Below are 15,748 nucleotides of genomic sequence, written 5' to 3' on the forward strand. Positions count from 1 at the left end.
TACTTTTTTCTTGTTTTTTGTAATTGTGTATCTTTGTATTTTTCCGTCGGGTGGGACGAAATGCTAAGTGCTTGCTAATTTCTGACTTTCTTGTTCTACTTAAATATAGTAGAAGTTCGAACACCTCGCACATCGAAGTGGGAAATAAAGACCGCAGGTGTGTATAATTCACGCATTCATGTTTTATTTCTATACATATCTAATGCTCGTCGTCGTAATTTCACAATTAATTGTCGTCAAAGCAGCGTCGTGGGTACGAGAGATCCTTCGTTTCTATTTAGTAGATACGTTACCGCGAGATCGAATCGCTTGGAGTCGGGACAAGCAAATCCACAGTCAAAAATATATTTCACAGTTGGATTCGAACGTGGTTGTTCTTTACTCTCTGTATGTACAGTTTAGAAGAGCACGAAAGTTTCGTTCCAACCGCGGCGTGTACCGAACGCATTTCGAAGTCTTATCTTATGTATGTAATGTCCACCGATGTCTCGGCTCTTGTCGGAAAGCGATCGCGTTCTGTTTGGTCGAAACGGAAGTTACACGAAGAGACTTGAACGACCTTCCGGTACGGTCGAAGATATTCGGGAATCATTGAATGGGGTTGAAGAGGTACCGCAACGTCGGACTTCCATCTTTGGCGCCTCTCTCTTTCCGAATGGCGAGGTACGTTTGCGCGCAAAACCTGATCGAAACCAGTTTTACGCCACGGTAGGCTCCTCCCAAATCGTTTACGGACGCGCTCGCCTCTTTATTGGTGACTGGAAGCGCATAGCAATGGCTCTAGCGACCATTATAGCCGCGAATCTTTAGTCGAGATTCGAAATATTAGGTCGGTGCAGCGAAAAGAAAAAAATTCAATCTGCTGGTTGTTCACGGAGTTAACCCTTGGCACTCGGAGCTATTCCAATTCGAAAACCGAATTTTTCTTCCGAAACATTTGCATTTTATATGATTTTCTTCATTTTATCGATATAAAACTGATATAATACCTCGTACAATATACTTTCGGTAGTTTATTAAAATATTAACCCGCTGCACTTGGAGCTATTTTAATTGTATATACTTTCTTTGATTTTATGAATATAAAATTGATGTAATACCTCATACCATACATAAATGTTTAGTAATTGATTAGGTACCAACATATTTAATAAAGTAAACAATATTTTGAATAATTGGTACAGCAATTTTTAGGTTAAGGGTTAAATATGTTTAGAAATTTATCGAATAGAACCTGAACAATGCAACAAATATTTTGAATAATGGTACAGCAATTTTTAGCGGCGCCTCTCCGAGTCGCCACTCGAGTGCAAAGGGGTTCAAATACAACAAGGAGTCGGGCACGAACTTTTGCACCGACCTGATAGAACAGTAAAGTCCCAATCTAAGTCAATTCTCGGTTCTGTGCTATGACGTAGATCGGGACACTATATTTTTGTGGCTTCGTCCAGCGCGCCGAACGTAGAAAAGGACAGCGAAGCCCGAGAGCTTGGATGATCACCTTCGCCGGACTTAGAATGGGACTTTACTGTAGCGATGTCTTTTTTCTAACGGCGCGAACCTTGATTCGCATGCTTTGACTTCGGTGTAGCAATTGCTTAAAAATCGGACAATCCGAACAGTCTGTATTTGCACGTAATTCGCCAGAAGAATATATGCAAAATGTTCTCCAGCAATGGTTCTAGCCATCGTTAACTTCGGTCGTGGTAGCGATAGGTTCGAAACAGAACAATCCGAACAACAGTCTGTATTTGAACGGAACTCGCCAGAATATATGTAAAATGTTCTTTGGTAATGGTTCTGTCGACCATCATTAACTTCAGTCGTGGTAGCGATGGGTTTGTAACGGAGCATCCCGAACAACACTCTATAATCGCACGTAACTAGCCAGAATATACGCAAAATGTTCTCCAGCAATTGTTTCGCCTATTATCGTTAACTTCAGTCGTGGTAGTGATGGGCTTGCAACGGAACATCCCCAACAACACTATAATCGCACGTAACTAGCCAGAATATACGCAAAATGTTCTCCAGCAATTGTTTCGTCTACTATCGTTAACTTCTGTCGTGGTAGCGATGGGTTTGTAACGGGGCATCCCGAACAACAGTCTATAGTCGCACGTAACTCGCCAGAATATACGTAAAATGTTCTTTGGCAATGGTTCTGACCATTAACTTCACTCGTGGTAGCGACGGGTTCGTCTATTTGCACGTAGCTCTTTAGGATTCAGAGGAATTTACTTTTTTCTCGAACCTTCGTTAAGCGTCCTTTAATTTTTGAGACATGCAACCGACGATCGTCGTCGTCGTCACTAGCGCTAGCGTCGACGCAGGAAAACTTGAACAGTTTTTGCACGTAACTTCCTAAGCCGCGGGGAACATGATCTTTCGATGATCGAAGTCGTCGAGTCAGGCGTATGCTTGCACGCGTCCGAAATCGTCGTTCTGACGATTCACTGACGAGTCATCGTGGTGGTTTCGATCGGAATCGTAATCCGTCAGTCACATCGAGTGTTGGGGCGGCGACAGCATCAGCTCGTAGCCGGTTGGCATACTCTGCTGGTGGTGGTGGTGATGAGAGGTGGACATCATCTGATGATGCGATTGCTGGTAGTACTGGTGGTGCATACTCGAGTGACTCGAGTAGTAGACGGTACCCTGCTCGACGTCTTTGCCTGCAACAACGTGAACTAGTTAGGGGTCTGAAAGAAAACAAGAGGTTTCGAGGTTCCTCTTCGCGAGCGAGCGAAGTCTCGACCTGAAGGGGACACGAAGAATATTTCAAGGTTGCGTTATTCTCAATGTGAACGAGCGTTCCCTTGTTTCATATAACCGAGCGACAATATAGTAGATGTCTTTTCGTTTTGATTTTACATACTGCAAAGCAACCGAATGTTCTTTAATGTGCAATAGTTTCCAGTAGGCTGCGAAAGAATGTGACTTGTTTAACCCATTTTTTGCTTGAAGATTCTGAACAAATTCTAATAAATATGTGTGTCATTAATTTCCTTTATACCGAGATGAAATTCTATTTTGGTTTCGATAATGCATAATTATTGGAGAACATGTAGGCGTACAATAGATATAAATTTTTTCCTTTCTCAGGAAATTACGAACTACAAAGAAAGTTCTAATCACTGATACCGTAAAATAAATCGTAGAGGGCAAGGATTTTAACCTCCTCTCGGTGTGTGTATGGGGTGCAATGCACCCCTGGCTGACAAAGGCGGACATAAAAAGTTGACGAATGGAAAATTTCCAAAAAACTTCTCTAGGAATGCTATCTGTGATCAGCGCCCGCTCTAGCGGTTACGTCGTCCCGGATAGAAAGACAAATAGCCGCCCCTTAAGAACATACTATATATATAAAAAAGCAAATTTTCTATTAATTGGGTATTTAACACATCAATATTTTTCTCACACTTACAGCCAAAATGGCGCCCGTAAATTTTCGCACCTTGGACAAATGTCCGGGTTGCCCGCACCTGGAGCGAGCCCTGCTGTGATATGTTTCAAATTTTTAATGTATTATATACTTATCTTTTAAAGATCAATAAAATTTCACAAATACTTATGCGGACAAATTTTTTCTTTCATTTTGCTTAAGAATATATGGGATCCAATTACCTCTCTGTACACGGTTAACATTAGAATAGCAGTACACAGAGTGAAGGTTAAAAATAATGGAATAATCGCCGGTAGATAATCGTTTGAAATGAATATCGCAAAGAAAACAATTGAAGAGTGCGACTGACCGGTCTCGTAAACTCCTCGACCATAGCAGAGCGTCTTGACGTCATTCATGGGGCTGAGGCCGCCGTTGTGAGGATGCGTCGTGTGCACGGAGGACGGGGTGACGGGCGTCGCGTATCCGTGATGATGGTGCCCCATAGGACTCATACCCATCGGGCTACACGAATTCATGCCCACCGGCGACATGCCCATCGTCGACAACGGTGACATCGCCAGATTCGGACTTCCCGGATCGATGCTTTGCAACGACTGTATGCTTCCTCCGTTGCTCGTAGAACTACCGATCACGTTGTTCCCGTTGCCTTGGCAGTTCAGAGGCAGCATGTCCCTGAAACGATCGTTAACGATCAATCGTTATTTCGGTTTCGAGGAAAGTCTCACATCTTAACGCTACAGGATTGAAAGAAGACCTGATTTTGATTATTTGTACATTAAAAAAATAAATCAATGTATAATACATCAAAAGATCAATAAAAGGTTCGATAGGTTTCCTGAAAAAATGGTTAAAACTCGTGCAGAAATCGCCACGGAAATCAGAATACCCCCGTCAAGGGTTCTTCGTAGGCCGTAGGCAATCCTGTCGATAAGGTGTCTCTTGAAATCAACTCTCGCAAGCTCTCCTCTGGATAGAGGTGCAGCGAAGATGCACCGGTGAATGGTTAACCGGAATCCGAGCGTTGCATTTCACAGGGCCGATCGTCGAAACTGTACGAACGAGTGGCATTCGAATGGTACTCGAAAACGGTTGCTAGGGACACGAGTAACGACGTACGATAATTCGAACGACCGTGTCGCGCACGAGGGTGCAAACCCGCGTAACCGACAGGTCCAAGAAGGGAACGCGTCTGCGAGAAAAATTGCCCGGGACCGCTCGTAAATCTCTATCCTATTTGACCCCTCTAGGAAAAGTCGAGAAAAGGCCCCTGGTGGGAAACATGTGCGAGAGGTTCACCATTGTCTTACCGGTATTCGAAAAAAAAATCCCGTGACCCTTGGCCTAACAGCGACCGAGCGATTAGGGGCTCGCGAGAGCACGCGGCCGCCCCGTCGTCTTTCTTCCAAGAATTTTTTTCTGTCGCCGAACGAAAAAGGTCCCAATGAATGAGAGAGAGAGAGAAAAGAGAGAGAGATGTCATCATATTCACACATTGTTCCGTCCCCGAAGGAAACAAACGCCTCGGTCGTTTGCACGCGCGCCTATTTCTCTCTCTTTCTCCTTTTTCTTTTTATTTTCTCCTCTCGGTCCCCCTCGGCTACGACTGTATCTTTACACGCGTTCAGGCGTACGCGAGCATACACATACACACGGCGTGGTCCATGCGCAACCAGCTCCGCCCATGACCGTGGCTCGTTCATGCTACTTCTTCTCCCGAACCTTCCCTCCGACCTTCTTTCGTAAGCACGGAACGCTCGGTTTTATGGTCGCGTCTCAAGGTCTAGATTCCGGAGAACTCGGTGGCACGCGGTTTCGCATTTTGTCGCGAACAAAATCGCGACAAAATTTTTCGTCTGTTAGATTGTTAGATAGGTCATTGTTCCGTTTGTCAGCCGCTAACACTATTCGTACCGCAACCAGTCAAATCGTCGCTTTTACATTGTTTATTTTTTAATTGTTGAAATTATAAAGATGCTTCCATTAGAAATTATTTAATAAATTTCTTTATTCGAGCACGTATTATTATAAAAATTGTGAAGAATCTAAATAAATTCAATCTTGTAATTTTTATAGAAGAATATAAATTCTTCAAAGGTATTCAAAGGTACATATTCAAAGCCATTCAAAGGTATGATTACTAATGCTTGGACATACATAGGAGATTTTTGAGCCTTTCGAATTTATTTTCATGACTTATTACCACGCTTATATTAACTTGCCGCATTGTTGTTGTACGCGTCAAATCTTGTAATCAAATTTTAAACCTCTTCCCAAAGTCCAAAATTTTGTATACACACTTGCTTCCGATCACAATAAACGTAGAAAATAAAATATACAAAAAAAACTTGATAAACACCACGCTTATGTTAAAATGCACTAAAAAGGAGAAAATAATTTTTTTCCTGGTTCTCCATAAAATACCGAATCCAGTGAAACGATTATGTAATAATATTTATCCCCAAAATTTTAAGCAATTAGTTCAAATTTTCTTCTGTTATAAAATTAGTGCCGGAATAGATAGAACAATTTAATATAAATTTAAATAAAATCATGACATTAGTGACTATAAAAATAAAAACGTGGAGCGCTAAACTATATTGATGTAATCTTTGTGGGCGCTCCACGTGTTTATTTATAGTCACTAATGTCATGTGATTTTATTTAAATGTATATTACATTTTTCTATATCTATTCCGACACTAATTTTATAACAGAAGAAATTTTGAACTAATTGCTTAAAACTTAGGGGGAAAATATTATTAATCATTTAACTGGATTCGGTATTTTATGGAGAACCAGGAAAAAAATTAGTTTCTCCTTTTTAGTGCACTTTAATATAAGCGTGGTTTTTTTAAAAGTTTTTTATATATTTTTCCCTGGTAAATAAAATAAAGCTCAATTAATGCATAATCTCGATTTTTTTGAAATTGTGGCATGCGGCGTTTTTCCTGACAACCACAAATATATCTGATACATTTTGTACCCGGTACGGTTAGTGTTAACGTGTTAACTGTTTTGCTTCATTTCCCTAATGTACTCCACAGAATTTTTCATCTCCTGAGACTGGGTGAAAGAAAACGCCCGGAAGAGTGTCACACGATTTTGATCTTGAACTCGTAGAGGGAAGAAGTTGTTTGAAACAATAAGTTCCGCGAGTCATTCGATTAAGAGTTTCAGAGACTGCCATCGTTCGTCTCGTCGTTTATAGAGATTCGATGATTCGCGAACCGATTGCGAAGCGACGGGCAATTGCAGCCGCCGCGCCGCGTGCCGCGCCGAGAGGAAGAAAAATTACGAAGACGGGGAGCAAAAGAAAACGAGAAAGGCGGAGAGGACTTCGAGATAAATCGCGAATACGTCGGAGGGCCGGTCATGGCCTTTATGTAGTAAACTATTGGTAGTGCGAACAGCTCAATGGTGAAACGGGAGACGTAACCGAAGCTGCGTCATAAAACGGTAATGGGGCGTCGCGTTTCCTTTTCCTAGAGCCTTTGCAGAGGGTGGACGTTAAGGGCGGGCGGGAGGGGCCAGGGAGAAAGTTAGGACGTAGGTACGCGCGTATACGAGCGTTAGGTTTGTTCGCCTCCGAAAAGGAACATTCTCGTAGCCATTCTGTGCAGCAGCGAATATCCGCTGGGGATTTCAAGGCCTCGATTCTCCTGGAACAACCACCCTCCGTCCGTCGGAAAATCGTTCGCGATCGAGATGACTGCGGTAGTGTCGCGTTAGTTGATCCGTTTACGGTCGTCGTATCTGCCGAGCTATTGAAATAGCCGCCGGTTGTTTTATTCGGCGCGGGGGAGATGCCGGTATCGGTTACATTCGTTCATTTTCGACACGCGATGCGCCGCTAATCAGCTAACGCGGCATTACTGTACATTTCGAATTGTTGCGACAGCTTCAACGTTTACGATCGTTTTCTCTGTAGGATCGCTGCGAAGGGTTCACGGTACGTGTCCATGTCAGAGTGAATTTTCAATTTGATTACATATATGCAGTGAATCGGAACAGAGGCAAATTCGAGCACATCGTTCAGCCAGTTAGGGGTTAAACAGTCGGTGTTTTAGTCGGCGAGTAGCGTCAACGGACGAGGTTCATGGTGGTCCGTGACCGAGGCTCGTCGTAGCCATAACAACGCTTCGTTCTTTCCTCTTTCTTTTCTGCGGTCTTTCTTCCCGAACGAACTCGCTTCACCTACACGCGCACGTACGCGAGGAAGATATGCAAATACGCGGGCACGCGCGTCCCAAAAACACCTCAAAAATTGCAATTTATGAAAAAAAAACAGCGACGGAGGAGATTAAGCTCAAATTGACCTTCGAAGGATTGGCAATTTACAATTTCACGCTAAACCAACCACGATCAAACAACCGGTAACTTATTTTATAATTGCGGATTTTATGCATTTATGACAAAAATGTGCACGATAATTGCATAAGTTCGCGTGCCCGATTTGAAAATAAAATTCAATGGTTAAATCTTAACGAATACAACTTTGTTAATCAATTATATAGTCACCATTCTTTTCTAATTGTAGATAGATGATGAATTGGAGAAAAGAATGGTGACTATATAATTTTTCTTTTTACACTCCACTGTGCAGTTTTCCGAGATCTACGAAAATCGGGCACGAACTTATGCAATCTGATACAATTTAAAGCAGTGGACATGTTAAAAATATTTAAGGACATCGATATATTCGTTTCAGCTTAATAGGATAATTAAAAGAGAAATACAATTTTTATTTGGCTCCTGTGTCCTGCAATCAACGTGAACGTTTTTTATTTTGCATAAAGATCCGCAGTCTATTTTTAATTAATGAAATCATGATTCCTGGAGTTCTGGATTTCTATGACGAAATTCTGGAGAAATCGTTTAGAGTTCCTGAGTGAAAGAGTATCGAATATTGGGAAATTTCCCTCCCCTTAATATCTCTTTGCGCGCTGCACTAGCCACGATCGAGCAACAAAATGTCAAGACGATAGTGTCATAACTTTTGAATTGTGAGACCCGATCGACTCAACCGGCGAACGAAAAGTTGCCTGATGTAAACGCGGCTTTAGCGACGCGTAAAGAGCGATAAACGAGCGATTAAACAACAGGTACGGTATCAAACAGTTTACAAACATCGATGGACTAATCACCAGAACGCTCGACGAGTTCTAGTCTTACGCACACCTTGCGCGATTATCGTGTGGGGGCTGGGGCGTTAGGAATTCGATAAGCTGATGGTTGGTTTGCTTCTAGTCTCGTCTCGTCTCGTCTCGTCTCGCCTCTCGATTCGGTAATCGTTCCGGGTAAAGAAGCGTTTGAGAGAGAGAGAGAACAGCGTTGCTGGAAAACCCGATCGTTGTTCTCGGTGTCCTGCACGGGCGAAATTCGATTCGTTCGAGGCGGTACTCGAGGGTCGACGATTTTCGTGGCTCGCTTGCTACCCCGCAAGGACGATCGGCGGTACACACTGTACACAGTCTCGTCGAGAATGATTTACCGCCTCTGAAGTGCACACTGTACCCGCTGTGCCTGTCGAGAAAGGCCGCACGGGTCCGGTACACATGTCGGAACACTTGTTGCTCGGTGGAAAAATCGAGACGACGACCCCCCGTCGGCACATGTGCCCTCCATGCATCGAGTCCGCCATAAAGGACGCCCCGTGTCCCCATAAACTACTCGGAAACCCTGAAAACTATGGCAATTTTGCTGTTTCCACCCGCGCCCCACGGGGAAGTCACCTTTCGAAAATCTAGCTTCGTTCCACGTAGACTTTTGTTCTGGAATGTTTGAACTCTGCCGAAGGCGAGCCATTTTTGTGATTATACATTCGATGATGCGGAACACCGATTTATGGGTTCAGAAATGTTTTAAACTAGCTTCCCAAGGTACTTTTTGTCGACTCGTTAATGCGCTGCGGATTTTTTGGTAAAATAAAAATTGTAGACTCTAGACTGCAAAGGTGTTGCGCCGCACGGAGAAGTCACCTTTCGAAAATGTAGCCCCGTTCCGCGTAGCCTAAAGACTTCTGTTCTGGAATGTTTGAACTCTGCCAAAGGCGAGTAATTTTTGTAATTATACATTCGACGATGCAGATCACCGATTTATGGGTTCAGAAATGTTTTAAACTAATTTTCCAAGGTACTTCTTGTCGACTCGTTAACGCACTTCGGAGTTTTCTGTAAAATAAAAATTGTCCAAAATCGTAGACCCTGGACTGCAAATGTGTTGCCCCCGCGCGAAAAGCCTCTTAAGATCTCTCCAAGTGTTCGAAGAGCACGCGTTGCTTCGACGAGCGAAAGATATGTGGTTGTTGCATATGAAATGTCCGATTTTAGAATGCAAATTTTACAATGCGTTTTGATCAAGAAATACTATTACTGTTGACAGGTTCATTGTACGTCACTTTGAGGTACAAAGTTTACGATCCTATCTTCAATTTTAATTTACAAATCCTTTCAAATAGATTTGATTTCAACACTAATCAATTCTTCAATTTCAACCAATCAAAAACAAGATATTGACGATAGCATTACGTGATATTTGGTGAAAATGTGGTGACTAATCAACGGACTGCGGATTTTATGCATTTATGGCAAAAATGAATGATAAAAAGTTCACAATGATTTAAGAGTGCTAATCTACGTATTTTTCTCAGCTCGTTAAAATTATTAAATTAAGAATAAGCTATTTATGTGACTCCGGTCACTTGCAATTGGTGCAAGCAATTTTTATTTTGCATAAAGATCCGCAGTCAATCAACGCACTATTTGTTGACAGTAAAAAGAACTACAAATTAGAAATAAATTATGTGAGTGACCAAAAAATTCAATGTCTACCACAATACAATCAAGAAACGTGTGATTCTTTGACCAACAAGAAATAGTTGCGGTTGTTTACCGTGACTGTTAAAAGTCGGACATTTCATATGCAACGATCTAATAGACCGGAAAAATCGACTCACGTTCTCGTTTGCGGGGTCCGGTCCCTCTGTCGCCGATTCTTGAACCAATTCGACACCTGGGTCATCGTCAGGCCGATCTTGTCTGCGAGATTCTTCTTCTCGTTCTTGTTCGGGTACCTGTTGCTCTTGTAGAACAGCTTCAGCGCGTTTCTCGAGCGTTCTTTGAAGCAGTAGACGGTTTCCTCCCCGTCCCAGATCGTCTTCGGCAACGGATACTTCTTCCGCAAACGGTATTTGTCCACGGCGCCGAGCGGACGTCCGCGGATTTTCTCGGCCTCGCGATAATGCGACTTGAACCACATCTCCTGGAGCTCTTGGTGTCGACGGGGAGAAAAAGGATGGCTCTCCAGAATCGAGTACAGCTCGTGGCAAGCACCTCGATGGAAGGCCACCGCCGCCCTCGCTACCAACACGCTCTCGCCACCCCGTAACAGCTCGCCCGGTGGCAGCGACCAGAGAAACCTAATCGAAATCATGCATTTCAGTTAACAGCGGTCGCAGCTTCTCGGATTTTTATACGCTACTTATATCGAGTGGTTCTTAAGGGGGTACTCTCGTTTCCAGGATTTGAAGGGTGCGGGATACGCCTTCTCGTTTTGGTTTGTTAGGCCTCAAACGCCCTCAAAAGTCCTATTTTTACGTTTACGAGGTGCAGTTTGCATTATTCGACAACGTAATTTGCACTTTTCGGAATTATAAAGCTGCGACAGCTACATGCTGCCAAATAATGCCAATTACATCTTGTAAACGTAAAAATAGGACTTTTGAGGGCGATCGCGGCCTAGATTGATCTTTTATCTAGCACTTTTGACTACTGAAAATCCTTATCTCTGCATTACCGAGAAACGAGGAGGCGCAACCTGCACCCTTGCAATCCTAGAATTGAGTGGGACCGGGGTCACATTTTTCACTTTATAATCGAAACAGAAGTTGCAAGGTAATTCCATTAGAAATTATTGAACGAGTTTCTTCATTCAAGCACGCGTATTGTTCTAAAAACTGCAAGAAATTTAAATAAATTCAGTGTTGTCATTTTTATAAAACAATGTGTAGCAGTCGCATTTTGAGCTCGGCACGGTTAGTGTTAACCGGTGCTGGTACTCTTCATTTTCAAGAAACTCAACTCGAATCTTTTAGGTAACACAATAACGGTAGAGGAGATTATTTATTGTTAGATTTATCGACGAAACCACTATCGAAGATTTCTTAGATGAAGCTCAACGTTATGTCTACGGTATGTTTGTTTACGGAATCATAGGAAGCTGAGCAAAAGCGATATATCTCGTTCAAATTAGAAAATTTCAAATGTACAGAGTTCATTTACTGTGCTCTAAATATGGGCGACTTTTCAAGTGGCCCGACGGGGAAGTAAATTCCGTCGCAAACTGAAACAGCTTTACGAAAAGCCGCGCAACGCGCGAAACAAAATAAATACAAGTCACAATTTTCCCTCCTCAACTTGTTTAATTTGTAAATGGTAGTTTTACGCTGTTTCCGCTAGATCTTAAAGATGATTTTACTCGAAACAGAAGCCCAACATTCCACCATTTTCTGGGTAGAAATACTATTCCGTTGGTGTACAATATCCGAGCCTTCCGGTCGAAGAACTCTAAACGATATCGCAAGCTTTCCAACAACCGAGTATCGTAAATCGAAATAAAATCAACAGTTGTTATAGTTTGGAAAAATGAATGGGACAGTTTTCCGTGAAGGAACATTCGGGTCGCTATAATGTGTAAACAAATCGTATTCTACTAATTCGTATCATGCGATAGCGATCGAAAATGTTTGTTTAGCTTGATCGGAGAAAAAGGATCGAGGCGCCTTCGATAGACAAAACACGAATGCACGCTCTTGTATACTTTGATATACATATGTCATCGCATTTGAGAGAGTAACAACAATTACAAATAGGTGTACTTTTAAATGAACGAATGGTTATTCAAACTCTTATCGCGATTAATGATACGATTCGGGATTTATCTGATGATAATTATTCAAATCGAGACATTACAAAAGCCGAAGGGAAGGTAATTGTTGATATGATTGCAGCTGAAGACGTTTGGGAACATGAAAAGAGAAAATTTACACGATACCGACAACTTTCGAAGACTCGTTGAGCTTGGTCGCCTAATTCTGTGGTTGTAAGGAAAACTTTCATTTTCGTGACGTTAAAGTTTTGATTACTAATTCTTTGACATAGGACATTGGTTGAATTGCATTATTTTCCGAGCCTTTCGAATTTGTTTTCATGCAATTTTTCTAGTGAATACGTAAATCCTATACTCTACAGCTCAATTAATGCATAAACTCAAGTTATTTGAAATCATAACATGCGGCGTTTTTTCTTACAACCACAGAATTGAGCTGTAGAGTATAGGATTTACGTATTTATCAGAGAAAAAGTCATTAGTTGACTGCAGATTTTATGCATTTATGACAAAAATGGGTACGTGCAATTTAAAGTGGACGAATTACAAAGATTTAAGGACATCAGTGTATCAATTTCAGCTGAATAAGACAATTAAATGAAAAAAGAATTTTCTATTTGACTCCTGTGTCTTGCAATCAATACGAACATTTTTTATTTTGCATAAAGATCCGCAGTCTAGTCATTAACAATGACAAGTAAAAATGGCAAGGCTCTATTTATTTAGATTTTGTCCAACTTTTGTTACAATATGTGCTAGGATAAAGAAATTGATCGAATCAATTTCCATGTAAGCAACTTCATAATTTCAATAATTGTGAAATGGAAAATATAAAACCGGTCATTCGACCGGCAGTGATGGGTTTAGTGTTAAAACAAATTCGGAAGCGATTCATTAGCGATCCAAATTTTTAAACGGCAATATCTCGAGAGTGAAAGTACATGAAATGCTGGCGTTCTTCCGGAGAACCACTGAATTTTTAGTGAATACGTAACGGCCGTTAGAAGAGGCAGAAGATCGTAGATCTTACCTGGTGAGCTTCTCGATATCACGCCTCTGCGACAGTGATTCGCACATGCAGGAGATCTGGTCGGGCGTGAAGTTGGTGGTCGAGGTGCCCAAAGCGAGTCCGGCGATATTCCCGGCGTTCCCGTTCCCGTTGGCGTTGTTGCAACTAGCCAGCTCCTGAGGGTACTGTGGACTCCCGTTGGACGCGGACGTCAGATTTTGCGGATGGGAATGATGCGCCAGGGATATTCCCTGCATCGACGTAGTGTTGTACTGTCCGGCGGACGGGTTCCGGTGCACAGCTCCCATCTGGCTGTTGCAGTCGCTGTTTGGCGGTGACAGTTGATCCGAACTGTCGGACATTCTCGATGTTCTCAATATTCCTCGTCGCACCTCAGTCCACGCGCATAGCGAGTCCTTCGAGAAGCACAAACGAAATGTCACGATCCACGATATCCGGCTGCGTCCGTCGATCGGTGAAACAATTCGATATCGATTTGATCGCGAGCGTCCGTGCACTGTGATGACGAACCACGCGTTTTCTTACGATTCCGGATGACCGAGCCGCGACCAAAGCAAACATCCGCTGGTCGAACGATCGGCGCCACCCGACGGTTGTTTGATCGGCCGCGTTTCATTCATGACTTTCATATTTCATTCATGAATCCTTATCGCGCGCCGCGCGAGAACCGGACGTCCACCAGCTTCGCAGCTGTCCTCTGCCTCCTCTTCGAGGACCCGCGAAAACGGACACACAGTCTCTCGCACTGATGAAACACACACCGACACACCGGCGCACACTGCACGGGGTCCACGCTGATCCTAAATCCGACGAGAGTATCCGATAGGCAACGCGCTCGTGGTAGCACTGGACGTCTCTCCCGCTGCCGATCGCTTTAGCGCCGATATGCCGATGCAGATGCGAGAGTCGCTGCCGCTTCGTTGGTAGCGGCTAGGTCGCCGATGGTGGTGACGTTCTGCCGCGTTCTCTCTTCCTCTTCCTCTTCCCTTCGGCCTGGTTTTTTTTTCTCGTCAAGGAGAGGAGCAGAGAGCGGAGCGGCGCGATCCTTCGTCCCATTGGACGAGCGGATGCGCGCCAGCTCGTCCCATTGGTCGGCTCCGGGGGCGGCGCAAACTGCTACCCCCATTACCCCCAACAAAAGCCACCCCATTCGGCGACCACCGTCGAGTGGAACACCGTGGATCCTCACCTGCCGACGCAACGTCCTCGACGAGTTCGATAGACGATTGCGTACCCCCTACTATAGCGCGATCCGCTGTCTCTCGATTAGCATCCGGGAATATCACTGCCGCTATATCCTCGCACAGCTTTTTTCCGATACTTTGCTGCGGTCTTGCGAGGATTTTAGCACGGACCTCTCTCTCTCTCTCTCTCTCCTTCTAGCGATCCTGCTGTCTCTCGATTATAATTAGAGGATAGATATAAGGTATAAGGGTCTTCATGTAAAATCAAAATTTTCAAATGTTCTTTCCTTCTTTAGCGATCGTAACAGATTGAGGACGAAACATCAATACCCTGAAATTCGTTTAATCTTTTCACTACTTGAAGTTTCTGTCTTCTGAAATTTTCATCTCGCAGACAAGGACTTTCCTACAGTTCAAGTCTTCCAGTTTCCCTCATCGATGAACTTCATGCTCCTGATATACAGTCTGTTTCACAAGAGTGTACTCTCGAATCTACGAAATGTTTTATCCAAATATAGAAGAAGTAGTGAAAACTCTGTTATTATGTATACATGTATGAGACAGGCTCAAAATATAGAAGTTCAAGTAAAAGAGGTACACCATAGCGTCTTTTGTATATAGTTTGCTTCTCTCTCTCTCGCTATATATATATGTATGTATATGTATATATATATATATATATATGTATATATATATATATATATAACTTAGATATAAGCATAGATATAAGGTAGGATATAAGTTATTTTAGGAAGACGGAAAACGGGTAAAGTAGGAAATATGGTTGAGGTGAAAATGTAGAAAATTGTAACCCTAAGGGGAATCAATAAAGTACATACATACATACATATACAAGTAAAAGAGGTACACAACACATTTTAAACTTTTTTATTCAAAGATTTTTGAAAATTCAAATATGATATAGGAGATCAAGTTCAAATATAGAAGACTCATATCAAATATAGAAGATCTGGCAACCCTATCTACGAATAAACCAACTTTGTGTAGAAGATTTATAGATAATTAGAAAGTATATATATAGTACTATTACGCTCTTACTTAATAAGGGGTCCAATCTCCTGCGTTTGCGATTATTGCTTCGCAACGTTTTGGCATACTTTCTACCAATTTTTCAGCATATGATACTGGCAGTGACCCCCGTATATTTCTTCTTTGGTAACGTTAGACTTTTCACGCTGTGAGTATATTTTCCTCTAAGCTTTTGCTTCGCGTATGCCC

General features: G+C 42.6%; 1 protein-coding gene across 2 annotated transcripts; it reads right to left on the reverse strand.

Annotated features, from left to right (window-relative positions):
• Window positions 1–175: 175 nt before the first annotated feature.
• Window positions 176–14,272, reverse strand: Six4 (homeobox protein six4). Of its 2 annotated transcripts, XM_076423590.1 has the most exons (4): window positions 13,326–14,272; window positions 10,365–10,826; window positions 3,756–4,081; window positions 176–2,675 (listed from the first exon to the last, which is right to left on the reverse strand). In XM_076423590.1, the coding sequence occupies exons 1-4, from the start codon at window positions 13,664–13,666 to the stop codon at window positions 2,503–2,505; spliced, it is 1,302 nt and encodes a 433-aa protein (XP_076279705.1). In that variant the 5' UTR covers window positions 13,667–14,272; the 3' UTR covers window positions 176–2,502. The 2 variants fall into 2 exon arrangements, with proteins under 2 accessions (XP_076279705.1, XP_076279704.1); XM_076423589.1 differs by lacking the exon at window positions 176–2,675 and having other exon boundaries at window positions 3,405–4,081.
• Window positions 14,273–15,748: the final 1,476 nt, after the last annotated feature.

Source organism: Lasioglossum baleicum, chromosome 5 (genome assembly GCF_051020765.1).
Source record: "Lasioglossum baleicum chromosome 5, iyLasBale1, whole genome shotgun sequence".
Taxonomy (NCBI): Eukaryota; Metazoa; Arthropoda; class Insecta; order Hymenoptera; family Halictidae; genus Lasioglossum; species Lasioglossum baleicum.

Coding starts and splice junctions, on each gene's coding strand:
- Six4 (XM_076423589.1), bottom strand. CDS start 13,666: ATGTCCGACAGTTCGGATCAACTGTCACCGCCAAACAGCGACTGCAAC. Junction 10,827..13,325: donor GATATCGAGAAGCTCACCAG/GTAAGATCTACG, acceptor GATTTCGATTAG/GTTTCTCTGGTCGCTGCCAC. Junction 4,082..10,364: donor CGGACCCCGCAAACGAGAAC/GTGAGTCGATTT, acceptor CGATCGTTTCAG/GGACATGCTGCCTCTGAACT.